Source organism: Hemitrygon akajei, chromosome 14 (assembly GCF_048418815.1).
Source record: "Hemitrygon akajei chromosome 14, sHemAka1.3, whole genome shotgun sequence".
NCBI lineage: Eukaryota > Metazoa > Chordata > Chondrichthyes > Myliobatiformes > Dasyatidae > Hemitrygon > Hemitrygon akajei.
In genome coordinates this window covers 32,193,856-32,220,809 of record NC_133137.1, presented here as the reverse complement: position 1 = coordinate 32,220,809, position 26,954 = coordinate 32,193,856, and the positions used below count along the sequence as shown (strand labels likewise).

Sequence of the window (26,954 nt, the reverse complement as noted above, 5' to 3'; positions counted from 1 at the left end):
TCTTCATTGAATTGCAATGACTCTCTAAAGGAGTACTGTTGGGGTGTATTCTGGAGTTGGCAAATATTAATTTCACCAGTAACCAATCTTCTGACTTCAATGTGGATTGCAGATTGAATTGAAAGCATAGCTCAGAACAATTAGACCTCCGATGTCTGCATATGCATGAATGTAGCCTAGAGTCAGAGTTCATTTTGGGTGTCCGGACTGTGGGTGCAAAGAAGGAGGCGTGTGATAACTATATGAAATTCAAAGCAAGCATTGTAAGTACATTGAAACTGTAGAATTGTCCTGCTGTTACCTTTGATCTTTAGCATATAAAATGGCAAGTAATGTTGGGTCGAGCAGGCCTCTTCTTACAAGAGTGTCTCAATATGATGCCGGCTGCTCGTTTTTGTTGAATAAAACACTTCTATATCCACAAACTTCAGTGTCTCTCCGGTGACATTTTTCACAACAGAACAAGTCCAATCTGACAAAGTGACCAAGTCCTGGAAATGAACATTTACTACTGTTCAGTGTTTCAGAGGAATAAGCAGAAGGGAAGATAGATGGAGTAATTCCATTTATCTGGGCCACAGGAGCACCAAAGAGTGGGAAAGTGAAGTAAGTCTCACTCCAAATGACTTGTGCCACTGGTGCGGGGTCCCAGGAATTTCCAACATGAAAGCTTCACAATCAACTCAGAACTTGCTAAGTGTGAAGCTCCAGATGAGATCCTGGAGGAACTCAGTATGTCAGGCAGCATCTATGGATGGAAGTGTGACATTCTTTATCTGGACTGAAAGACAGGACGGAGATGGCCAATATTAAGAAGTGAGCGAAGGGTGGGCCAAAAGCTGGATCCAGGTGAGAAGGGATGATCGGCAGATGGAGGAAGGAAGAGTGGACATGGGGACAAGCTGGGAGATGATGGCTGGAGGCGATAAAGGGCTGCAGATGAAGGAATCTGATGAGAGGAAGGCCTAGTTTGCACTTGGTCTCCCCAATGTAGAAGATGTCACAACGGAAGCACCTGATACAATAAACAAGGCCCGAGGAGATGCATGTGAATGTCCGGCTCACCTGGAAGAGCTGCTTAGGACACTGCCACAATGAAGCCAAACACAAGTTGGAGGAGGAACAGCTCATACTTTGTCTGAGTAGTCTTTAACCTAATGGCATTAACCTCTAACTTCAGGTAGATACCCACTCCCCTGTGTTCCCCCCTTTAGCTTTTTCCCCCATTTTAGTAATCCTCTCACCACTTACCTCCCCCACCTCCCTGGTTCCTGTCATGGTTACTTGAAATTACCAGGCGACGCAGACAATTCTTCGAGAAGTTTAAACCTTTATTTGCAAACAAAGGCTGAGGCAATCAATGAACTTGTCACCGAAAGCCCACCGAGCTCCGGTGTACAGCATTCTTTATAGTAATTTCTTATCTCAGTTACTTTTCGGTTTTATCAGCATACCCAATCAATTTTTAGTTGCATATCATCCATACATTAACTAATCAATCGCTCTTGCCTAGCTCTCGGTGCGCCACCAGTATTTCTTTCCAGTTCACTTCTTGGGCCTCATTCCTGGCCAAGGTTGTTTCTCAGTCAGCCTCCTTAACCTCCCTCACATTACATTACCTCCCCAACATTTTTTGTGTTTTCTTCAAGATTCCCAGCATCTGTAGAATCCCTTTGGGCCCCGGTTGGTGATGGAGGCGGGGTGAGCGCTGCTGAAGTCAGCTGCAAAGTGCCGGTGGGGCGGGGGAAGAGAGGTGTGAGGAGCAGGGAGACATAGAGAGAGGGCTCCATGCGGAAAGCAGGAAGAGGGGGGGAGTATGGCAGGTGGTGGGGATCACGTTAGAGATGGTGCACGTCGCAAAGCATGGATGCGGTGAAGCTTAACGACGGGTACACTGTCTCTGTTCAGTCCACGGGGAGATGGGCAAGAGAGCTGGGGAAATAGAGGTGGTGTGGATGGAGCACAGTTGTTTTCTTGTGTTACATTTTATCACTTATGTAGTCACTTCATAAACCACTGAAATGTATTCAGAGATGACACGTTTAAGGTTATGTTCGGTCACGATCGGGCTTCGAATCTCGGCTTCCCTGTACCTGTGGCATTCCCGGAATCCGAAAGTAAAACAGCTGAGAGCGTTCAGACCTGTGACAGGGCGGACACGTTTCCAACACACTGCGGGGAGTTTTTCGGAAACGAAACTCCGGCTGGAACCTGATTGGTTTGTTTGTCAACACAACGACAGCGGCTGAAGATCAGCCCAGCGGCGCCGTGACGTTCAGAAACGGGAGCCGAAGATAAAGCGAGGGGAGGGAGGCGGAGAGACGCAGAGCTGCGGGAGCGGAGATGCCGATAGCAGCAGTGAAGAATTTCTATTGATTTACCCGGACCAGAGCTGAAAGTCGGTGTGGAATAAAGGGCAAAGAAAAAACCTGCAGATCAGATTTTCTTCAGATTCGTCCTGACTTCCTGTACTGTCGACAAAACTTGTAAGACTTTATTTGATTATCTCAAAGTTCTCATTTTTATCTGGCTATTTACAACATTGACGATATACAGTAATTTAAATTACTAACATCCTGTGAAGCGGGTGGGAAATGTATTCTCTACCGTTGACAAAACACGGGGCGAGAACATGTTAGTGGAAAATTAACTTTGCAGAAAGGGGGCAATAGATAAGCGACAAATGTCAACTAGCGACGAGGTAACAGATCACCCGGGATATCACAGAATAACGGTGCAGGCCGAATGGCCACTCTTGCTTGTCAGATTGATAGGCTCACGGTTCGGTGAAACCCGTTAATCGGCTAATGTACAGTGACGGTCTTGTTAAAACGGTGCGTGAGATCTTCGCTCATGTCACGAGAATAATTTGTGAATTGAGCAACTCGGGTCGGGGTCGGGAGTGAACACTGACTGTGCAGGAAAGCGAAGGGGGGGTAAATGTTTGTTTGAAAGTCAAATGGAGTTCATTCGCAGCAGAATCGCTTTAAAATCAGAATTGGGGTGATCACCACTAACAAAATCGATAAACTTGGCAATTTGCGGCGGCAGTACAGTGAAGTACACAATAAATAATTTAAATTATAATCACACACACACACACACACACACACACACACACACACACACACACACACACACACACACACACACACACACACACACTCCATCCTGGTCCCAATGTGTTATTTACATATTTTTTTGCCGCTGATCGGATCAATTGCAAAACTGTTAAAGCTCAGCGGCTCACGGGGTCCCTCTCCCGTCAATTGTCAGTATTGCAGCTCAGAATTCCTGTCACACATTTAGATCTGCTGGGGAAAGAGGGGTCTGTCTTTTCCCGTTTGTCTACAGATCTTAGTAGGTTGTGTCGATATTACAGGAAATGCCACCTTAATACACCAGAGTTCATGATTCCATGTGATGCAAAACTCAATAATCACTTCTCATTTCTCCACAGCGATTTGACAAGATGAGACTTCAGGTGAAGTTTATCACCGGCGAGGGTATCGAACTTGATGTCGACCCTTCCATTCAAGTGTCGACTCTCAAGATGAAAATCCAGCAAAAGACCAATGTGCCCATTTCCCAACAGCGTCTGATGGTACAAAATGGTCAAAGCGTGGAGATGCAGGACAACAGAAGCCTAAGCTACTACAACCTCAACCCCAGCCCTACCGTGATGCTGCTGGTCAGGAAAGAGGAATCCATGCAGATATTTCTCCAGAATGACAAGGGGAAAACCACGACCTACGATGTGCTGCCCTCTGAGACCGTGCAGAGTTTTAAAGAGCGAGTCCATCGGCAGGAGGGCGTCAGACCCGATCAGCAGCGCCTGGTTTATGAGGGCAAACAGCTGGAGGATGGCCGATTGCTTTCCGACTACAACATCAGACCACTAACCACCATCTCTCTGCTGCTCCGTCTACGTGGAGGCTGATTTACTCCTACCGACGTCTGACAGAACTGTGATTAAAAATAATTTAATGTTACTATTGCATTCCTATATTCTGTCGTTAGCACTTTGTTACTTTATCCAGCCTATCTGCTACGTTCCACACTGACATTCACAAGGTGGACGATGGGCCAGTTTCCACTCTGTATTAATGCTGTACTAATGGGGTGTCAGTCGGACAATGACATAATTCCCATCGAGGTCCGTTGCTTGTCACCTTGTTGCCTTAGCCTGGATAACATGGGTGGTCAGTTTAGCAGAGGCCCGATATTAACAAAATCAAAGGAACTCTGACAACCTGCACCTCCTGTTCAGATCAATGTAACTCGGAATGGCTGACCACAATCTGATGGTCTATGACCTCCAACACAAATCGGATCTCACTGAAAGACCGAAAAATAACTGCTGTGGCAATTTCAATTTACAATGTTTTTAAAAAAGCCCACTAAAAAGATTGGGTTTGATAGGAGGAGGGGGAGATGACTTACTGCTTTACCTTAAAGTTCTGAAGAATGAATTGCTTCAGTTACTGTGTTGTTGCAAAGGACTTTTATTTTCATTTTTCTACAAAAAGTTGAATGTATTAAGATTAGTTGAAGATCTGAATGTTTTGCAATTTTCATTGTTGAAACTTCTAAAATGATTTGAAATGAATTTTTAAATAAAGTGTAAAATGTATGAACACTGGCATTTCTGTGATTGATTTCATCTAGGTCTGTGGTATCTTGTATCTAAGATACCTAAGTATCTTGACCAAAGTTTGATTGTGGTATTTGAACCATGTTCAAGAATCCCTGAAGCCCCAATTCTCATTACATAGTTTACACAATGGAATTATATTAGCTATTCTGCAGACTTTCCTATTATATCCTAAGCAAAGTTTGATGTCTAATTGTCACTCTCTGCTGTATGTTTCTCTTATCTCACTTTTCCCTTTCCGTAATCATTAACGTGGAATTGTGAAAACCATTTTCAAAGGTTAGGTATGAATTCCCTCTTCCGAACACCAGCCCCTTGTCTTGGATATAGATATATTTGAAATGGAAACACGTTTGATTGGGGCAGATGGGATTAAGGTTTTAAATTTAAACTTAAATTTTGCTGATGTAGTGAGGTCAAATTGATCCTTTTTGTCATTTAAAACCTGAATAATTAATTATCCCTTTTAAAATCTTTTTATTAATTTTAAATAAACATAAGTCAAACATGAATATTGAGAGCTTGAGAGTACACAATTAATAGATTAAGTATACTTTCAAATACATGTTAATCCATATATATATATAATAACCTCCAAAATTCATAGTAATTATGAAAAAAGGGGAAAATTTTTAAAAATCTCCCCAAAAAAAGAAAAAAAACACTAACCAACATGGGCCATTGCATTATGTCAAATATACACAGTAGCGTCAATAACTCCGTACCTCCATCCAAATAATTAAGGATAAACAGTTGGAGGATGGCCAATTGCTTTCCGACTACAACATTCGACCACTAACCACCATCTCTCTGCTGCTCCATCTACGTGGAGGCTGATTTACTCCTCCGGACGTCTGACAGAACTGTGATTAAAAATAATTTAATGGTACTATTGCATTCCTATATTCTGTCGTTAGCACTTTGTTACTTTATCCTGCCTATCTGCTATGTTCCACACTGACATTCACAAGGTGGACGATGGGCCAGTTTCCACTCTGTATTAATGCTGTACTAATGGGGTGTCAGTCGGACAATGACATAATTCCCATCGAGGTCCGTTGCTTGTCACCTTGTTGCATTAGCCTGGAAAACATGGGTGGTCAGTTTAGCAGAGGCCCAATATTAACAAGATCAAAGGAACTCTGACAACCTGCACCTCCTGTTCAAAACTTCTTCTCCCAGAGAGTTGTGGGGGTCTGGAGTGCACTGCCTCGGAAGGTAGTGGAGGCCAATTCTCTGGATGCTTTGAAGAAGGAGCTAGATAGGTATCTTATGGATAGGGAAATCAAGGGATATGGGGACAAGGCAGGAACCGGGTATTGATAGTAATTGATCAGCCATGATCTCAAAATGGCGGTGCAGGCTCAAAGGGCCGAATGGTCTACTTCTGCACCTATTGTCTATTGTCTATTGTCTAAAAGTAAAGTTTAGGAAAAGTTTAGCTCATATGAAAATGTTGAATAAATGGTCTCCAAGTTTCTTCAAATTTAACTGAAGGATCAAAGACAGCACTTATAATTTTTTCTAAGATCAAACAGATAGTTTGAGAAAGCCACTGAAATATAGTTGGAGGATTAATTTCTTTCCAGTTCAATATGATAGATCTTCTAGCCATTAGTGTAACAAATGCAATCATCCATCGAGCTGAGGGGGATAAACAACTATTATCCACCATTGGTAAACCGAAAATTGCAGTAATAGGATGCGGTTGCAATTTGATATTCAGAACTGTTGAAATAATACCAAAAATATCTTTCCAATAATTTTGCAAACAAGGGCAAGACCAAAACATGAAGCAACTTCAGAATGACATCTGTCACAGGTTGGATTAACATGAGAATAAAATCGAGCAAGTTTATCCTTGGACATGTGAGCCCTATGTACAACCTTAAATTGTTTTAGGGCATGTTTAGCACAAATAGAGGTGTTACGTATTCGTGACATGTGACAGTGGTACCCTTGTCACGTGACTGGGGTTGAAGTTATACTGGACTTGAGGTAATGGTCTTGTGATGGTGGAGTGACGTCATTTTCCCGCCAGTAGAGGTCATGTGACAGGTTTTTTTTACAGGGTATAAGAGGAAGACCCCACCCTGGGGGGAGGGGCAGTTCGTGGCTGGATTTGCCATGTTGACTTCATGCCACTGCGTGATTTAATGTTATGACGCAGTTTAGTTGAAAGATGAAGTTTTATCTAATGCCTAAAGTTTAAAAGGTCATTGCCAGCAGTTTCTTTACTGTGGAGAGTGAAGATAAAAGTTCGGGAGTTAAAGATCGAGGAGAATCGAATTTTGACAGTGGAATGGGTTCGACCTTGTGTGATCCTCATTCGGAAGGATTTCGTTGACTATTCTTGTGTTAATCCCTGGGATGACCAGAAAGGATTTGAGAATAGTGTGGAAGGAAAGGTCAGTGCCTTTAAACCATTATGTTTCATAAAATTCTTCGTGGGAAAGTTCGACGCCGGGGATGGAAGGAAAACGACGTGGAAGAGAATTTAAATTGCCTTAAAAAGTCTCTCCTTTTAAATGGACTGTGAGCATTTTGAACTTCTGGCAATATCGCTTTAAGAACTGTTTTTGCTGCATCGCTTTAAGAACTGTTAAGCTGCCGCACAGCAGCTGTTTTCCGGTTACGTTAGTGTTTGTTTACTTTTGGGGGGTTTGTTTTCAGTGTTTAATAAACGTGTTATTTGTTATACAAACCCTTGCCTAACTCACATATATTTATTGTTGCCTGAATACGTAACAGAGGAAGAATTGACCAATTGTAAAATTTTCTCCCACTGCTCAGTGGGTATAAGACAATGAAGTTCTTTTTCCCATTCCTTCTTAATTTTTTCTGATACTTCTGGCTGTCTTTTCATGATCATATTATAAATGGTGGCTACTAAACCCTTCTGGCAAGGATTCAGAGCTAAAAAAAATTCCGTAATGTCCGTTGGACATAATTTTGGAAAAGACTGTAACATATTATTCAAAAAATTTCTAACTTGCAATTATCTAAAAAAATGAGTTTTAGGTAAATTATATTTATTAGATAACTGTTCAAAGGACATAAAACTTATCTAAAAATAGATCACGAAAACATGTTATACCTTTGTTTTCCATAATACAAAGGCTTGATCCATAAAAGAGGGCCAAAAAAAAATAGGGCTTGATAGGATAAACTTATTCAAGCCAAAAAATTTAAGAAATTGAATAAACAAATAACTAATCCTATAGTTAAACATACATTGCGAATATGGTTTCAATTTCGTAAATTTTTTGGCTTGAATAAGTTTATCCTAATTATCCCTAAATAAAGGTTTCAAAATTGCCCCTTTTTAAAAAAACTTTAAAAGACTCCAGCTGGACAAATAAGAGGTGAAAGAAACAAATCTATCAATGAGTCCGTGCATTTTAAGGATTAGGTGTAAATTGATTTTTTGGTTCAACATTTTTTCAACTCTGAACTGAGCCTCAAAGATGACAGGACATTAACACATGCCAGAAGATAATTCTGCATATTAATCATTATAGCAAATTATATGATTACACAATTTTTAGAATGCTTACACTGAACATTAGAAATGTCCACCTGACCTCTGAAATAGTTAACGATTGCTCAGGTAAATCTGCTCTATAAGAGGACCACAACCTTGTCATGGAGTTTGGAGGCTTGCGTGCTTCAGTGACCTGCAGTGAGGGCCTTGTGCTTTGGTTCTTGGCAGGGTCGCCTGTGCCAAACAGGTCAAAGGGTAGAGGGCAGACTAACAGTGGACCACCGCACCTCTGGATTCAGGTGTTCAGCTCACGGATAAGAACCGTGACTGGTCAAAAAACAATTGTCACAGAAACAGCAATGATGAAACCTTCTGTACAGATGGAGATGGAGGTCCTTCATTGCTGCCCCAGACATCAGATGGATCCAGGTGAGAAGGGATGATAGGCAGATGGAGGAGAGAGAGTGGCTATGGTGACAGAAGCTGGGCGGTGATGGCTGGAGGTGATAAAGAGCTGCAGATGACAATTTGATAAGAGAGGAAGGCTTAGTTTACACTTGGTCTCACCAGTGTAGACGACACCACATCAGAAGCATCTGCTACATTAAACAAGGCCAGAGGAGATGCATGTGAATGTCCACCTCACCTGGAAGGACTGCTTGGTACTCTGCCACGATGAGGCCAAATACAAGTTGGAAGAGGAAAACCTCCTGTTCTGTTTGAGTAGTCTTTAAACTGACAGCATTCACCTCTAACTTCCGGTAGGTACTCAATCCCATGTGTTCACCCCTTAGTTTTCCCACTTTGTCCCTCCTCTCACCACTTTCCTCCCCACCTTCATGACTCGCCCATCACCTCTCTGGTTCCCCATCTCCTTCCATGGTCCACTGTCCTTTCCTATCAGATTCCTTCTTCTTCACATACACAACATCAACCAATAACATTACTGATTTGAGACACTATGCCACTTACCTGGGACAGGAGACTGTTGCCCAACAGTTTCTAAACAGCATCAGTTGTGTGAACTTGTGTAGCTATTAGACACTACACTGTGCTTAAAGTGAACACTTTTTAAATAATGCCAGCTGTGTGAGTTTGTGATAAAAAGTGGTAATTTTTGTGACTGATAGTTGGTGAGAAATAAGGAATAAGATCATTCAGAACTGTTTTGCTCACTGAGATGTGAGAAATGGCTGAAAATACAACGTTTTCACTCCTTCAACAAGTTAGGAATGGTGAAGAATTTGAAGGTATTGACAATCATCTTGAATGTTACAATGAAAATGAAGATTTGGAGTGTGAAACCATCAAAAGCTTTGTATGAAGGCTGTCCATTTTCGACAGTAGGTATCTAGACAGATTTTGTTCATTTACAGGAACTAATATGCAGTTTTAAAGTACTGTAGTTCTATTGGTAGTGCCCTAATTTGGCTTCTATTTCATTTATATACACAATTTTTGGCTCAGTTAACATTAGTTCTATTTTTTATACCTTTTTAACTTTTCCATGAAACTTCAGCTAATTGGGGCAGCCGCTTAATTTGGTCCCAATGTGTCCTAACTAACCAGAACGCACTGCATTTCCATGTGCATGAAGCCACATGTCATGTGAGGCCACTGACAGGGAGCTGGAAAGTGGGATTAGCATGGATGGGTGTTTGCTAGCATTGAATGGTCCATTTCTGTGCGGTGGGATCTGCAGCCAATGTCTAATTTACTAACTCATCCTGAACGTCAAGCCACTGAATCTTCCTGACCAACCTCCCATGCAGCACCTTGTCGAAGAACTTGCTAAAGTTCATGTAGTCAACTTTCACTGCTTGATCTTCATCAATTTTCCTGGTAACTTTCTGCAAAAATTCTATAAATTTGGTTAAACACGACCTACCACGCATAAAGCCCTATTGACTATCCCTAATCGATCCCAGCCCATACCCTCCAATAACTTTCCCACTCTGAGAGCAGGCTCAGCGACCTATAATTTCCCGGTGTATTTCAGAGCCTTTCTTAAACAACGGAAAAACATTAGCCAGTCATTGGACACCTCACCCGTTGCTATGGACGTTTTCAATCTCTGCTCGGGCCGCTGCATTTTCTCCACGAGCCTCCCACAAGGTCAAAGGGAACACCTTGTCAGGGCCTGGGGATTTATTCACTCTAATTTGCCTCAAATCAGTAAACGGCTCCTCCCCTGAAATCCGTATACGGTCTATGAGCTCACTGCTGTTCTGCTCATTCCTAAAGACTCTGTATCGGTCCCTGAGTAAATACAGATGGAAAAAAAATCCGTTTAAAATCTCCCCCCCCCCCCACCCCCCTCCAGTCTCTTTCAGCCTCATGCATTGAAGACCACTCAGATATTGAAGAGGACCAATTTTGTTCCTTGCAATTCTTTTGCTCGTAATATATTTGTAGAAGCCCTTGGGATTCTCCTTCAGTTTATCTGCCAGAGCCCGCCTTCGTTTAGCCTTCCTGATTTCCTCCCTAATCTTCAACCCTGGAACAGGATGGAAACTTCTTCCCAAACACTGCAGGGCAATTTCCAGAAAGTTCAGCTGGAATCTGATTGGTTTGCTTGTCGAGCGCGGGAAAATTAAAAGAGCGGGCGACGGGAGGCGGAGACGGGTCTGACACCGGAGTAGATCAGCAGCACTCGAAAGAGGCTCGGTGCAGAGTTGAGAGTCGGTGCGGAGTGAAAGGCACAGAAGACATCTTGCAGATCAGATTTTTCCACACATTCGACCTGATTTCCTGTACTGTCGCCAAGAATTGTAAGACTTTATTTGGTCATCTCAATATTCTCATTTCCATTTGATTTTTCTTTGAATATAAAGTATATAACATACAATTCTCTGAACCGTCGTCTTCAAGTTACAGGTGACAATGTACAGGGAGAGAAAGGTTAACCAGACAAAAGGAAACTTTTTAGAAAGGGATTCAGTGGATTTGGAGTGTCGGCGAGGGAGAGGTCAGCCGGGATTGTCACTGAACTGCGGAGCTGGTGAAATGGCCGCTCCTGCTTCCCACATCGATCCGTTTACGGTTTTGCGATGCTTCTTTCGCTATTTTACATGGTCGGCCTCGGTAAACCGGCTTCGCGAAAGAAAGCAGATGCTGGAATCGCGTGCAGCGCACAAAACCCTGGAGAAGCTCGCAGGTCAGGCAGCATCTGTGGAAAGGAGTGAACAGTCTACGCTTCGAGCCGAGGCCCTTCTTCAGGACTGGGGAAATAAAGATGAGAAGACAGAGTCCCCCCACCCCCACCCCCATTCCCAGTCCCAGTCCTGATGAAGGATCACGACCCGAAACGCCGACTGTGCACTCTTTGCCACAGACGCTGGGCTCCTCTGGCATTTTGTGTCTGTTGCTCTGGATTCCCAGCAGCTGAGTTTCTCGTGTTTGAGGAACTCTGCGGGTCGGGCAAATGGAGGGAAATGCCTAGTCGTGGTTTCAGGCCGAGAGCTTCCATCGCCAGGAAAGAAAGAGGGCGGGCGGGCGGGGGGCTTCATTGGAAAGTCGGAATATCCGCTGCATAGTTAGGCTCTTCCCTCCTCCTTTAAGACCGGATAAAAAGCCCTCGGCTGGGATCGTTTCTATGGGATTATTGCGTGGCTGGTTGAGATAGTGCGTAAAATGTTCATTAATATAGCGAAGGTAATAACGCGTGTGCGAATAAAATGACTTGGGAAGTCTGGGTTCAGAGTGAACACTTTCTGTGCGGGTAAGCAGAGTTGACTGAAAGTCAGACCGAACTAATTCTGTTCTGGTTTCCCTGGACACAGTCCCATTGCAGCTTGTTAAACCTCAGCCCGGTTTCGGAGAACCTGCTGTGTTCAGCTGCTGGACACCCAGCAAACTTTGAACTCCGTAAGACCACAAGATAATACTGTTTGTAAATATATGAGACTTGGTTACCAGAGCCATCTCTGGAAATGAATTCCACAGGCTCGCCATGTTTTGACAAAATGATTTCCTTCTCATTCCTGTTCTAAAGGGTTGTCCTTCTGTTTTGAGGCAGTGCCCTCTGCTCCTGGACTCTCCCAGTATTAGAAACATGCTCTGCACCTCCACCCTATCTGGTCCTTTCAAAGTCAGGTTGATTTCAAGGAGGTTCACTCCTCATTCTTCTGAACTGCAGTTGATACAGGTCCAGAGCCATCAAAGGCTCTTCAAGGGTGTTAACGCTTTCATTCCCAGGCTCCGTTTTAAGCCTCCTTTCGATCCTCTACAATGCCAGCACATTCTTTCATAGAAATGGGGCCCAGAACTGCTCACAACACTCCAAATGTGGTTTGACCGATCCCTTAGAAAATCTCAGCATTATGTGCTTGCTTTCATAATTTAGTCTTCTTCAAAAGAATGGAGACATTATATTTGCTTTCCTTACTACCAACTCAAGATGCAAGTTAGCCTTTGGGAATCGTACACTAGGACTCCTGTACTTCTCTGATTCCTGAATTTGCTTTCCCGCTTAGAAAATAGCCTTTTTTTTCTTTTTACCAAGGTGCATGACCTTAAAATTATCTATACCATGTTCCATCTGCCTCATCTTTGTGTGGCCTCATCATGGCAGTAGAGGTGACCATGAACTGATATGTTGGAATAAGAATGGGAAATAGAATTGAAATGGCTAATTAGAATTAATATGTCAGAATGGGAACACAATGTAAATTTGAAATTGCATGGTTTGGCCATGCTGGTATCTTTCCTGTAATACCACAAGCTCTTCATTTTCTATCCTGCCTGTTACTTCATCAAAGTTCAAACAACGTCACTTTAGAATTACAGTGTCTGGGGGGAGAAAAAGATCAGATTAATAAATAAGGCTTTCTCTGCTTGTCTACAAGGTCAACATTCGTGAAACATTCTGTCACTACTGAGAACTCTAATTGTGTTGATATTATAGGAAATGTCACGTTAGTACAATGGTACACGTTCTCATGTGATGCAAAACTCCCTAATCACTTCTCCTTTCTTGACAGTGACTTGACAAGATGAGAGTTCAGGTGAAGTTTATGACTGGTGAGGGTTTCGGACTTGATGTCGACCCTTTCATACAGGTGTCGACTCTCAAGATGAAAATCGAGCAAAAGACCAAAGTGCCCACTTTCCAACAGCATCTGATGGTACAAAATGGTCAAAGCGTGGAGATGCAGGACAACAGAAGTCTGAACTACTACAACCTCTACCCCAGCCCCACCATCATGTTGCTGGTCAGGAAAGAGGAACCCATGCAGATCTTCCTCCGGAATGACAAGGGCAAAACCACGACCTACGACGTGCTGCCCTCTGAGACCGTGCAGAGTTTTAAAGAGCGGGTCCATCGGCAGGAGGGGGTCAGACCCGAGCAGCAGCGCCTGGTCTTTGAGAGTAACCAGTTGGAGGATGGCCAGTTGCTCTCCGACTACAACATCAAGCCTCAAAGCACCATCTTTCTGCAACTCCGTCTTCGTGGAGGTTAATTTATCCTTTGACAGAAGTATTATAAAATAATAATATTTAAATAATATAATAATATAATATTATATAAAATAATATGACATATTTTCCAATTTAACATGAAATAAAATAGTACATGTTTAAAAAGAAACTAATGTTGTGAGCAATGGTGTTTGTCTGACTGAATAATCTCCAGATTTGTATATATTCAAAAACTGGACCTTTTTCACACCTCGAGCTGCATCGGGTGAGATGCTGGCTCAATGCTCAAGCCAGCTCATACAGTAAATGTGCAAGGTGCTGGTTAGATTTGAACTCATGGCCATTTGCCTTGAAGTCCAGTGCTGATGCCACTACACTACCAGCCAGCTATGTCTATATTTCGAGATCAAGTTGATTGTCATTCAACCGTGTATACAGCTAAATGAAACAATGTTCTTCAGTGCCCAAGGTGCAAAACATAGGGCACATGTCATATACAGCACATGAAATAATATTAACACAATAACATTGACAGATTAAAAAGTATTTTGTGGATGTACAAATTGACATACCAGTTGACATATAGTTAAATATACAACAGTACAGTACTACTGCTGCTGTCAGAAATATTGTGTACTGGGTGGTAGTAGGATTCAATTTTAACCAATGTCCATATTTGACATTGAAACAAGATTCAGTGGCTGTAAAAAGTATTCACCCCCCCCCCCCGGAAGTTTTCAATGAATCACAGTGGAGTTAATTTGTTTTCTTTGACACTGATCAACAGAAAATTACTCTTTCGCATTAAAGTGAAAACAGATCACTACAAAGTAATCTAAATTTATTACAATTATAAAACAAGATAATTGATTGTGTAGGTGTTCACCCCCTTCGTCAGTATTTAGCAGATGCACCCTTGGCAGCAATTACAGCCTTGAGTCTGTGTGGAGTCTTTGGGGAACTCTTGATGCCCCCCCACCCCCCCCATCCCCGAGACCTCTATGGAACAGAGGACCATGATAGACTCTGTCAATAATTCTGCTGTCTCATCCTCTCTGGAGATCTGCAGAGTGCCTGTTGCTGCCCACCTTAGACAAGTTAAATGCTGCAGTCAATTCAATGCCTTTATCAACTTTTGGTTAGGTCATTTATAGTGCCTATAAAAAGTATTCACTCACCTTTGCAAGTTTTCATGATTCATTGTTTTACAACATTGAATCACATGGATTTAGTTTGGCTTTTTTGACACTGGTCAACAGAAAAATACTCTTTCATGTCAAAGTGAGAACATCTCTACAAAGGGATCTAAATTAATTACAAATATAAAACAAAATTATTGATTGCATAAGTATTCATACAATTTAATATGACACTTTAATAACCTTTTAATATGACACACCAAATCATCACTGGTACAGCCTATTGCTGTTGAAAAATACTCACATGAAATCTCGGCTGGAGCTTGCCAGAAGGCATGTGGGAGACTCTGAGGTCAGCTGGAAGAAGGACTATGGTCTGATGACACCAAAATTGAGCTTTTTGGCCATCAATCATCAAAAGCACATAATCCCTATTGTGAAGCATAGTGATGGTTGCATCATTCTGTGGGGATGATTCACTGCAGCAGGCCCTGGAAAGCTTTGAATGAGGAGGGTAGAATGAATGCAGCAAAATACAGGGAAATCCTGGTTAAAACCTGATGCAGTCTGCAAGAGAACTGCGACTTGGGAAAAGATGTCTTTTCCAGGAAGATAATGACCCCAAGCATAAAGCCAAAGCTACACAAGAATGGCTTAAAAACAACAAAGTTAATGCCCTGGAGTGGCCAAGTCAGAGTCCTGACATCAATGCAATTGAGAATTTGTGGCTGGACCTGAAAAGAGCTGTCCACTCATGATCCTCATGTAATCCTCATGGAGCTGATATATCCTTCCACTTCAACAAGATGGTCCTCCTAGCTATCAACGTAACAAACGCAATAACATGTTGGTCAGACACAGAAATACCATGGATATTTTGAGGAATTTTTCCAAAAAGTACAGTCAATTTATTAGGTTGTAAGTTGATTCTGAGTGCTTTAGAAATTGTCGAAAAGACTGACTTCCAAAACTGTTTCAGTATAGAAAATGACCAGAACATATGTGTCAGTGTAGCTATCTCAGTTTTACATCTATCCCAATAACTGTCAACATTGGGAAATATTTTAGAGAGTCTCTCCTTCGTCAAATGGTAACGATGTACAATTTGAAATTGAATCAGTGAATGACTAGCACAGATTGAAGAAGAGTTAACCAGCTTCAGAATCTGCGTCCAATCATCCCATATAAAAGTCAAATTGAGTTCCTTCTCCCAATCCTGTTTAATCTTAATCTTAAGTAAAGGATGCTTATCCCTTTGTAATAATAAATTATAAATTCTTCCAATGGAACCCTTCATTGAAGTGTTCATATTCATAATAGTATCTAACAAGTCAGCCTCCAAAATGTAAGGAAAATTACTTAAATATTTTTGTAAAAGTGTCTAACTTGAAGGTATTGTAAAAAGTGTGAATATGAGAGAGAACATTTATCAATTGTTCAAAAGACATCAATCTGCCTTCTTTAAATAAATCTAGAATAGAATTAATACCTTTATTTTTCCAAAGTAAAAAAATTAGATCGCTCAAAGAAGGTTTAAGAAAGTAATTACGATAAATTGAACTACAAAGTTTAAATTTTTTAAGATTAAAAAAATTACAGAACTGGAGCCAAATTTGTAAAGGGTGCTTAATCATAGGATATAGGTTTAAATTAGCAACTTTACCTAATTGTATAGGTAAAGCAACTCCTAATAACGAGGTTAAATAGAACTGTTTCACAGCTCTCAGTTCCAGGTCTACCCAAATTGGCCGATCATTCCTATCAACCCAATATAACCAAAAGGACATATATCGCAAATTAACAGCCCAGTAATACATTCTTAGATTAGGCAAAGCAAGACCTCCATCCTTTTCTCTCCATGCTTAAACATGACATAATGGAGGAGAACCAATAGAAAACAGTAGGCGTATTAGATTCTTTCCAGTATAACAAGATAGCTCTCCTAGCCAGTAAAGTTGAAAAGGCTATCACATGTTGAGCGGAAGCAGATACTCTGCCTACTTCCTCTGGAATGATCCCAAAAATTGCCGTAAGTGAATTGGATTGAACATCCACATCTATAACTTTAGATAGTGTTCTAAATACATCTCTCCAAAAATTATTTAAACTTACACAGGACCAAAACATATGAGTTAGAGTAGCCACCTCTACGTTACACCTGTCACAAATAGGGCTTATATTAGGAAATATATGCACCAATTTATCTTTAAACATATGGGCCCTATGTACTATCTTAAACTGAATTAAGGAATGGCGTGCACAGATAGATGAATTTTTAACTAGATAATAAATTTTACTCCATTGATGATCTGAAAGTGAATGTTGAAGTTCTATTTCCCAAGTGCATTGAACCTTATTATTAGGCGACATGCGAGCATTCATTAACTGTTTATAAATGATAGCTTTTAATCGTTTTTGAAATGGTTTAAGCTGAAAGATAACATAAGCCAAATTTGAAGAATAGGCCAAGGGATAATTCGGTAAAAAAATCACGTACAGAATTCATAACCTGTAAATATCTAAAAAAATGTGTGTTAGAGATATCATATTTATCCATTAACTGCGAAAAAGACATTAAACAATCCTGTAAGAACAAATCTAAAAGAGTTTTTATTCCTTTAATTTTCCATATTAAAATAGCCTTATCCAAAGTCGATGGTTTAAAAAAAATTAGAATAAATATTACTAGAAAGTAAAAAATTATTTAATTCCAAAATCTTACAAAGCTGAAACCAGATTTTTAAAGTATGTTTAACGATAGGGTTGAGAGCTTGTCTAGCTATTCTGGAGAATGAAAAAGGAAGGGGAGTTCCTAATAAAGAAGCTAAAGAAAGCCCCATTACTGAATTTTCCTGCGAATGTAACCATGGAGGGCGATCCTGGTTATCTAGATCATAAATCCAAAAAGTAATATAATGAATATTAATTGCCCAATAATAAAATCTAAACGTTGGTAGGGCCAGTCCTACATCTTTTTTTGATTTTTGCAATAAAAGTTTATTCACTCTAGAGCTTTTGTTATTCCAAACATAAGACAAAATCAAAGGATCTATTTTATCAAAGAATGTTTTTTGAACAAAAGAGGGAACTGCTTGAAATATATATAAATTTCGGTAAAATAACCATTTTTATAGCATTAATTCGACCTATCAATGACATCGACTTAGGTGACCATTTAGAAAGTGCTTGTTGAGTATATTCAATTAGAGGGGAGAAATTATACTTATATAGGACTTTAAAATTTTTAGCAATTTTGATACCAAGGTAAGTAAAATGGTTTTAGCAATATTAAAAGGTATTTGATCATAATAATCAGAATAATTATTAATAGGAAATTAAGTTTATATCCAGAGAAAATACTAAATTCCGTAAATATAGATAGCATAAAAGGAATTGATTTCCTAGGGTTTGAAATGTAAACTAATAAATCATCCACATACAATGAAACCTTATGTAATTTATCCCCTCTCTTAATGCCCTGCACAGAATTAGAATCCCTAAGGGTGATAACAAGTGGTTCTAAAACCAAATTGAATAATAAAGGACTAAGAGGACACCCCTGACGGGTTCCGCTAAATAATCTAAAATAAGGAGAATTTTGATTATTAGTTATAACCGCAGCCACCAGGGTATGATAAATCAATTTAATCCAGGAAATAAATCCCAGGCCAAAATTCTGCAACCAGAGATACAATTCATTCAGATTCTTTGACTGAGGGGGAATAAATGATGTTTAACAATCTTCGAATATTAAAATGTGAGTACCTATTTTTAATAAATCCTGTTTGATCATTTGAGATAACATTAGGCAAAATATTCTCAAGTCTATTAGCTAGAATCTTGGAGAAAATTTTAAAATCTACATTCAATAAAGAAATAGGGCTATAAGATGCACATTCCAGTGGGTCTTTTCCTTTTTAAAGAATCAATGAAATTAATGCCTCATAAAATGTTTTTGGGAGGTTCCCAGAGGATATAGAATCAGTAAATGTTTGATGAAGATGTGGTATAAGCATTTCATGAAAAATCTTGTAAAATTCTACTGTATAACCATCAGGTCCCGGAGCTTTCCCTAATTGCATAGAGGATATAGCCCTGGCTGTCTCCTCTTGTTTAATAGGTGCATCTAATATATCAACATCTTGAGCCGAAATTTGAGGTATATTTAACCTTTGCAAAAATCTATTCATAGTAACAGTATTATCAGAGAATTTAGATTTATAAAGATTAGAATAGAAGTCTATAAATATCTTATTAATTTCATAAGGATCTGAAGTTTCAATTCTATCTGGTCTACGAATTTTTAAAATCTGTCTTCTGACCATCCGAGTCTTTAATTTACCCGCCAAAAGCTTAGCAGATTTTTCCCCATGTATATAAAATAAACTTCTGGATTTAAAAATTTGCTGTTCAATGGGAAAGGTCAGAAGCAAATCATACTGTGATTGAAGTTTGACCCTTTCCTTATATAATTCTTCAGTAGGTTTAACTGAATACTCTTTATCTATCTCTTTAATTTTATTAATAAGCACAGACAATTCCGCTTTAGTTTTCTTTCTCAAAGCTGCTGAATATGAGATTATCTGTCCCCTAAGAAAAGATTTCAATGTGTCCCATATAACCAGGTTTGACATTCCTTCAGTTGTTAACTTTAAAGGCACGTGATCTGTGATCTGAGAGCGCAATGATGTCATACGCACACTCAGGAACGGAACATAACAAACGTGTATCTAAAAAAAAAGTAATCAATTCGAGAATACTTATGATGAATGTGTGAGAAAAAAGAGAAATCTTTATCATTGAGGTGTATATATCTCCAGATATCGACCAGGCCATATTCTAATAAAAAAGAATTAATACAGGCCGCCACTTTATTAGGAAGCGACGGATTGGTTGATGACCTGTCAATCGCTGGATTTAAACAACAATTGAAGTTACCAACCATGATCAACTTATATTCATTCAAATTCGGTAGCTCAGAAAAAAGTTTCTTAAAAAAATCAGAATTATCTACACTAGGTGTGTATACACACACCCGAGCTACATTTTGCTCGCATAATAAACCAGTAACAATTAAATACCTTTCGATGGAATCAGTAATGGTATTAAAGTGTACAAAAGGGTTTTTGGGGCTAAGAAATATAGAAACACCTCTTATCTTACTATCCGACAGCGAATGGTACAAAGGGCCTTTCCAAAATTGGAAAAACCTGTCCTCATCCTGTTTCCGTATATGATTTTCTTGCACAAAAATAATATCTGCATTAAGTGTTTTTAATTTCTTAAAAATCTTTTTACACTTTATGGGGTGATTGACACCATTCCAGTTCCAAGATATTATATTAATTTTATTAACATCCATTTAATTTAATATTATATAAAGGTTATGCAAGCACAGATTGAACCAAAAGGCACAGATACAACCAGAAGGAGTTACGCATTTAGGAGAAAAAAAATCCATCAAAAGAACTGCCCAATCAAGAAAAAAACTTACTCTAATAATCCCCTCCCCCCTCCCAAAAGATAAGAAATCTAGCGACCAATAGGCTGGCCACAAGCTAAACTAATAACCCTTGACCCTATTCTCCACTTTACAGCTACGTATTAAATTAAAGCAAAAATCCCACATAAAATAGCCATAATAAAAACCACAAAGTTCAACTACTACCATGTTATGTCTAACAGTAATAAAAACATAATCGGGAACGGCCATCTTAAAATCAACTAAAGTATCTTAATCACATATTTAAAAAAGAATAAATCTGAGCAAATAATATTTCAGAGAGAGTTCTTCCTCTCGAAAAAAAAGAATAAATGAGTGTATATATAAGAAACCTAAAACTATGTTAGTATTAAAACAAATAAAAGAAATAAAAAGATTAATACACGACAGGTCCTGTGCAGAACATTAGAGTATAATACTGTAATACTATCCTGCGCCCGTGTTCTGCATTTGGGTTCGTCCACCACCTCACTCGTGTAACATACGGAGGTTCAGCCTGATGTGTCCTGCCTGGGCTCAGCCAATGCAATCATCTCCTGCCCTTTCTTCCTCCACCGAATGCATCCTTCCCAACCCTTCTCACAGCAGCATGCCTGTCACATCCCTCACCCTCTGCTTCACTCTGATCCCGTCATTTTCACTTTTTTCCCTACATGTACCCAAACCCTGAACCCTCTCGTTACCTGCTCCATGTTACCACTCTATTTGATGCTGACTTTTTAGCCTTCTGCACACTCTGCGGGGAACCACAAAAAGGAGCTGAATATCCTATTCACTCAGCAAGTCCCCACCACCTGTACTTCCTACTCTCACTGCCACTGCCTCTGTCTTCTACCTGTGTCAGTCAAGGATGCTCGAGGGATTCGTCTCCGCACAAAGTGCTCCCCTGCTTTGAGAGCAACAGCCTGGGGGAATCATTTTGCTGCAGTGCGGGAGGGGGGCCATTCCCACTTCATCGCCATTCACCATCTTCTGGGGAAGTGGGATGGTCACACTACAAGATGAGGATATGGTGGTGTCCAAAAGGGGATTTGGTACAAGGCATTGGCTCCTTTTCGAACAATGGTACAAGTACAAGTAGCAATAGCAACAATTAAAGCAAAACAGTCCCTTTCCCACCCACTCACACAGTCCGGCTGGCCTCCATCCTCAGGACAGACCATCTCTGGGCCTTCATTTCTTGCCTATAAATACTCAATGGCAAGCTCACTATCCCAGAAGGTAGTCAAGTTCATCTTGACCACATTACCTCAATGGCGTGTATATTCTTTCTTATCTACAGAGACAATCGTCTACATCATACTCCAGCTGCGGTGTAATAATGGTATTACATAAATGAGTAAGACATCTTTACTCCAATTTTCTCATACTCAAAGCAAACAACTGAAGGACTTTGCAGGGTGGGAAGTATCCACCATTCCTTTTTCTGCCTGTTTCTTTGTTCTGGACACATACAACCCCTGCAGTGATGGTATGCTGCAGCCAGTGACGTTTCCTGCTGACCTGACAGTTTGCTGTAGTTTTTGTGTATTGCACCAAACCAGATAGTAATGGCTGATGTGAGGATGCTCTCTATGAAGAATTTTGGGTAAGAACATTTTATCAAGATTCTCTGCCAAGACTTTTTGTTAATGAATGCGATATGGATCTCCCACACTGAGTCCTATGAAATAAACAAGGGATGAGTGTAGGATTGGTATAAAATCGGAGCTTAGTGGTTAGCATGGACATGGTGGCCATTTCTTCATTGAATTGCAATGACTCTCTAAAGGAGTACTGTTGGGGTGTATTCTGGAGTTGGCAAATATTAATTTCACCAGCAACCAATCTTCTGACTTCAATGTGGATTGCAGATTGAATTGAAAGCACAGCTCAGAACAATTAGACCTCCGATGTCTGCATATGCATGAATGTAGCCTAAAGTCAGAGTTCATTTTGGGTGTCTGGACTGTGGGTGCAAAGAAGGAGGCGTGTGATAACTATATGAAATTCAAAGCAAGCATTGTACATACATTGAAACTGTAGAATTGTCCTGCTGTTACCTTTGATCTTTAGCATATAAAATGGCATGTAATATTGGGTCGAGCAGGCCTCTTCTTACAAGAGTGTCTCAATATGATGCCGGCTGCTCGTTTTTGTTGAATAAAACACTTCTATATCCACAAACTTCAGTGTCTCTCTGGTGACATTTTTCACAACAGAACAAGTACAATCTGACAAAGTGACCAAGTCCTGGAAATGAACATTTACTACTGTTCAGTGTTTCAGAGGAATAAGCAGAAGGGAAGATAGATGGAGTAATTCCATTTATCTGGGCCACAGGAGCACCAAAGAGTGGGAAAGTGAAGTAAGTCTCACTCCAAATGACTTGTGCCACTGGTGCGGGGTCCCAGGAATTTCCAACATGAAAGCTTCACAATCAACTCAGAACTTGCTAAGTGTGAAGCTCCAGATGAGATCCTGGAGGAACTCAGTATGTCAGGCAGCATCTATGGATGGAAGTGTGACATTCTTTATCTGGACTGAAAGACAGGACGGAGATGGCCAATATTAAGAAGTGAGCAGAAGGGTGGGCCAAAAGCTGGATCCAGGTGAGAAGGGATGATAGGCAGATGGAGGAAGGAAGAGTGGACATGGGGACAAGCTGGGAGGTGATGGCTGGAGGCGATAAAGGGCTGCATATGAAGGAATCTGATGAGAGGAAGGCCTAGTTTGCACTTGGTCTCCCCAATGTAGAAGATGTCACAACGGAAGCACCTGATACAATAAACAAGGCCCGAGGAGATGCATGTGAATGTCCGGCTCACCTGGAAGAGCTGCTTAGGACACTGCCACGATGAAGCCAAACACAAGTTGGAGGAGGAACAGCTCATACTCTGTCTGAGTAGTCTTTAACCTAATGGCATTAACCTCTAACTTCCGGTAGATACCCACTCCCCTGTGTTCCCCCCTTTAGCTTTTTCCCCCATTTTAGTAATCCTCTCACCACTTACCTCCCCCACCTCCCTGGTTCCTGTCATGGTTACTTGAAATGACCAGGAGACGCAGACAATTCTTCGAGAAGTTTAAACCTTTATTTGCAAACAAAGGCTGAGGCAATCAATGAACTTGTCACCGAAAGCCCACCAAGCTCTGGTGTACAGCATTCTTTATAGTAATTTCGTATCTCAGTTACATTTCGGTTTTATCAGCATACCCAATCAATTTTTAGTTGCATATCATCTATACATTAACTAATCAATCGCTCTTGCCTAGCTCTCGGTGCGCCACCAGTATTTCTTTCCAGTTCACATCTTGGGCCTCATTCCTGGCCAAGGTTGTTTCTCAGTCAGCCTCCTTAACCTCCCTCACATTACATCTTCTGCTCGTACCACCCTGTCCGCCACCGTTATCTCTTAATAAACAAAGGCTGAGTATAATACATGGAGTACATTTCAGCTAATTAGTGCTGCTAGCTAAACAGGAGTTCTTTAACTGCCACAGTATGTAGCTAAGAGAATACAAGGTATCTAGTAAAACAATACATAGTAAAATGTGTCTAGTAAAATAATACATAGTAATATTCAGTACATAGGAGTGATTACATGGTGTAGTAAATAGCTAGTACATAGTGGTTATATTTCAGGTATATATAGTGATTATGTCAGGCATATTTCTCAATAAGTTCAGTCTGGTTTTTGTACTGTGTCATGTAACACCATGGTCCTGAAAAACGTTGTCTCATTTTTTACTGTACCAGCAGTTATGGTCAAAATGACAATGAAAGTGACTTGACTTGACTGATCTTGCATCTATTTCCAAGTACTGAACACGAGCTGTCCATCATATAGCTCCACCTTTTGGTTTCCAAGGCAACTCACAGACTTTCTCTCTCTCTCTGTTGCTGAAACAGCACACAAGCTGTTTGCTCCCTCCCTCTCTTTTTTAAAGGAACAGTCCACTTTAGAATAATCCTTCAGATCTCGTCACAGTATACACTTTCATTCCCCACCAAGAAGGTCTCAAAGCTTTCCATTTTTTTCTGGACACCAGATCCAATCAAATCCCTCCCCCACCACTCTCCTCCATCGAGCGGAACATGTCCTCACTCTCAATAATTTCTCCTTTGACTCCTCCCATTCCTTCAAATAAAAGGTGTAGCCATGGGCACTCACATGGGTCGCAGCTATGCCTGCCTTTTTGTCGGCTACGCAGAACGAGTCTATGTTCCAAGCCCACACTGGTGTTACTCCCCAACTTCTCCGAAGCTAAATTATGGGATGCACTGGAGCTGCTTTCTGCCCCTGTGCCAACCTCGTCAACATCATCAACTTTGCCTCAAATTTACCTGGTCCATTTCCAACACCTCCCTTCCCTTTCTCAATCTCTCTGTCTCTGTCTTTGGAGACAGTTAATCTACTGATGTCTATCATAAACCCACTGACTCTGACAGCTAAGTGGGCCATATCTCTTCCCAAATTATTTCTTGTAAAAATGCCATCCCCTTCTCTCAATTGCTCCATCTCCACTGCATCTGCTCTCAGGATGAGGCTTTTCATTGCAGAACGACTGAGATATTATCCTTCTTCAAAGAAAGGGGCTTCTCTTCCTCCAACATCAACACTGCCTCAACTATATCTCTTCCATTTTGTGCACGTCTGCCCTCACACCATCCTCCTGCCACCCCTCCAGGGATAGGGTTCCTCTAGTCCTCACCTATCACCCCACTAGCCTCCACGCAAGCACGCCCAGTACATAATTCTCAGTAACTTCCACCATCACCAATGGGATCCCAAGCACATCTTTCCCTCATCCCCACTTTTCTCTTTCTACAGGGATCGCTCCCTAAGCGTCTCCCTTGTCCATTCCTCCCTATTCACTGAGATCCCTCCTGGCACTTATCCTTACAAGCAGAACAAGGGCTACACCTCCTCCCTCACTACCATTCATGGCCCCAAACAATCCTTCCAGGTGAGGTGACGCTCATCTTTAAGTCTGTTGGGGTCAAATACTGTGTCTGGTGCTCCTAGTGTGGCCCCTTGTGTATCACTGAGACCGATGCAGATTGGGAGATCTCTCCGACAGCCATGTACGTTCCAGCCGCCAGAAAAAGCTGATCTTGTCGTGGCCACCTTAGTAATTTCACTTCCCTTTCCCATTCCAACATGTCAGTCCATGGCCTCCTCTACTGCCACGATGAGGCCACACTCAGGTTGGAGCAGCAACACCTTATATTCCATCTGGGTAGCCTCCAACCTGAGAGCATGAACATCGATTTCTTAAACTTCTGGTAATGCACTCACCCCTTTGCCTCGTTCACCATTTCCCATTCACTTTTTTCTCTCTCACCTTATCTTCTTGCCCACCCATCACTTCCCTCTGGTGTTCCTCCCCCTTTGCTTTCTTCCATGACCTTCTGTCCTCTTCTGTCAGATTCCCCCTTCTCCAGCCCTTTCACCATCAACTTCCCAGCTCTTTACTTCACACCTACCCCCTCACAGCTTCATCTATCACCTTGTGCTTCTTCCTCCCCCTCCCCCAATTCCATCTTTGATTCCTCATCCTTTTTTCTCCAGACTTGATGACGTGTCTCAGCCCGTAACATTGACTATTTATTCTCTTTTCCATAGATGCTGCTTGGCCTGCTGAGTTCCTCCAACATTTTGTGTGTGTTGCTTGCATTTCCAGCATCTGCAAGTTTTCTCGTTGGTGAAAGGCAATTATAGGCCAGTTAATCTGACTTCAGCGGTGGGAAAGATGGAATCTACTGTTAAAGAATGGGTTTTGGACTTCTTAGAGGCACATGATAAAATAGGCTATAGTCAGCATTGTTTTCTCAAGGGGAATTTGTGCCTGACAGATCTGTTGGAATTCTTTCAGGAAATAACAGAGAGGATAGACAAAGGAGAATCGGTTGATGTTGTGTACTTGGATTTTCAGAAGGCCTTTGATAAGATGCCACAGATGAGGCTGATTAAGAAGATAAGAGCCCATGGTATTACAGGAAAGGTACTAGCACAGACAGATGATTAGCTGACTGGCAGGAGACAAAGAGTGGGAATAAAGGGGATCTTTTCTGATTGGCTGTCTGTGTCGAGCGGTGTGCTGCAGGATTCAGTGTTGGGATCACTTCATTTCATGTTATATGGCTTTGTGGACTATACGAAGATAGGCAGAGGGCAGGTAGTGCTGAGAAAACAGGGTGTGCCTGCTGAAGGACGTAGACAGTTTGGAGGAATGGTCAAAGGAGTGGCAAATGAAATAAAATGCATGGAAGAGCGCGGTCATGAATTCTGACAGAAGGAATAAAGGTGTGGACTATTTTCTAAATGGGGAGAAATTTCAAAACTCAGAGGTTCAAAAGGAAAGCAGAACCATAGAACATTACAGCACAGAAACAGGCCTTTTGGCCCTTCTTGGCTGTGTCAAACCATTTTTCTGCCTAGTCCCACTGACCTGCACCTGGGCCATATCCTCCAAACCCCTCTCATCCATGTACCTGTCCAAGTTTTTCTTAAATGTCAAAAGTGAGCCCGCATTCACCACTTCATCTGGCAGCTCATTCCACACTCCCACCACTGTGTGTGAAGAAGCCCCCTAATGTTCCCTTTAAACTTTCTCCCCTTCACCCTTAACCCATGTCCTCTGGTTTTTTTCTCCCCTAGCCTCAGTGGAAAAATCCTGGTTGCATTCACTCTATCTATACCCATCATAATTTTATACACCTCTATCAAATCACCCCTCATTCTCCTACACTCCAGGGAATAAAGTCCT

General features: G+C 41.1%; 2 protein-coding genes across 2 annotated transcripts; both read left to right on the top strand.

Annotated features, from left to right (window-relative positions):
• The first annotated feature begins 2,683 nt into the window (after positions 1-2,683).
• On the top strand, positions 2,684-3,940 carry LOC140738942 (uncharacterized). Its single transcript, XM_073066954.1, has 2 exons — positions 2,684-2,701; positions 3,461-3,940. The coding sequence occupies exons 1-2, from the start codon at positions 2,684-2,686 to the stop codon at positions 3,938-3,940; spliced, it is 498 nt and encodes a 165-aa protein (XP_072923055.1).
• A 9,192-nt stretch (positions 3,941-13,132) lies between these two features.
• On the top strand, positions 13,133-13,600 carry LOC140738941 (uncharacterized). Its single transcript, XM_073066953.1, has one exon. The coding sequence runs from the start codon at positions 13,133-13,135 to the stop codon at positions 13,598-13,600; it is 468 nt and encodes a 155-aa protein (XP_072923054.1).
• Positions 13,601-26,954: the final 13,354 nt, after the last annotated feature.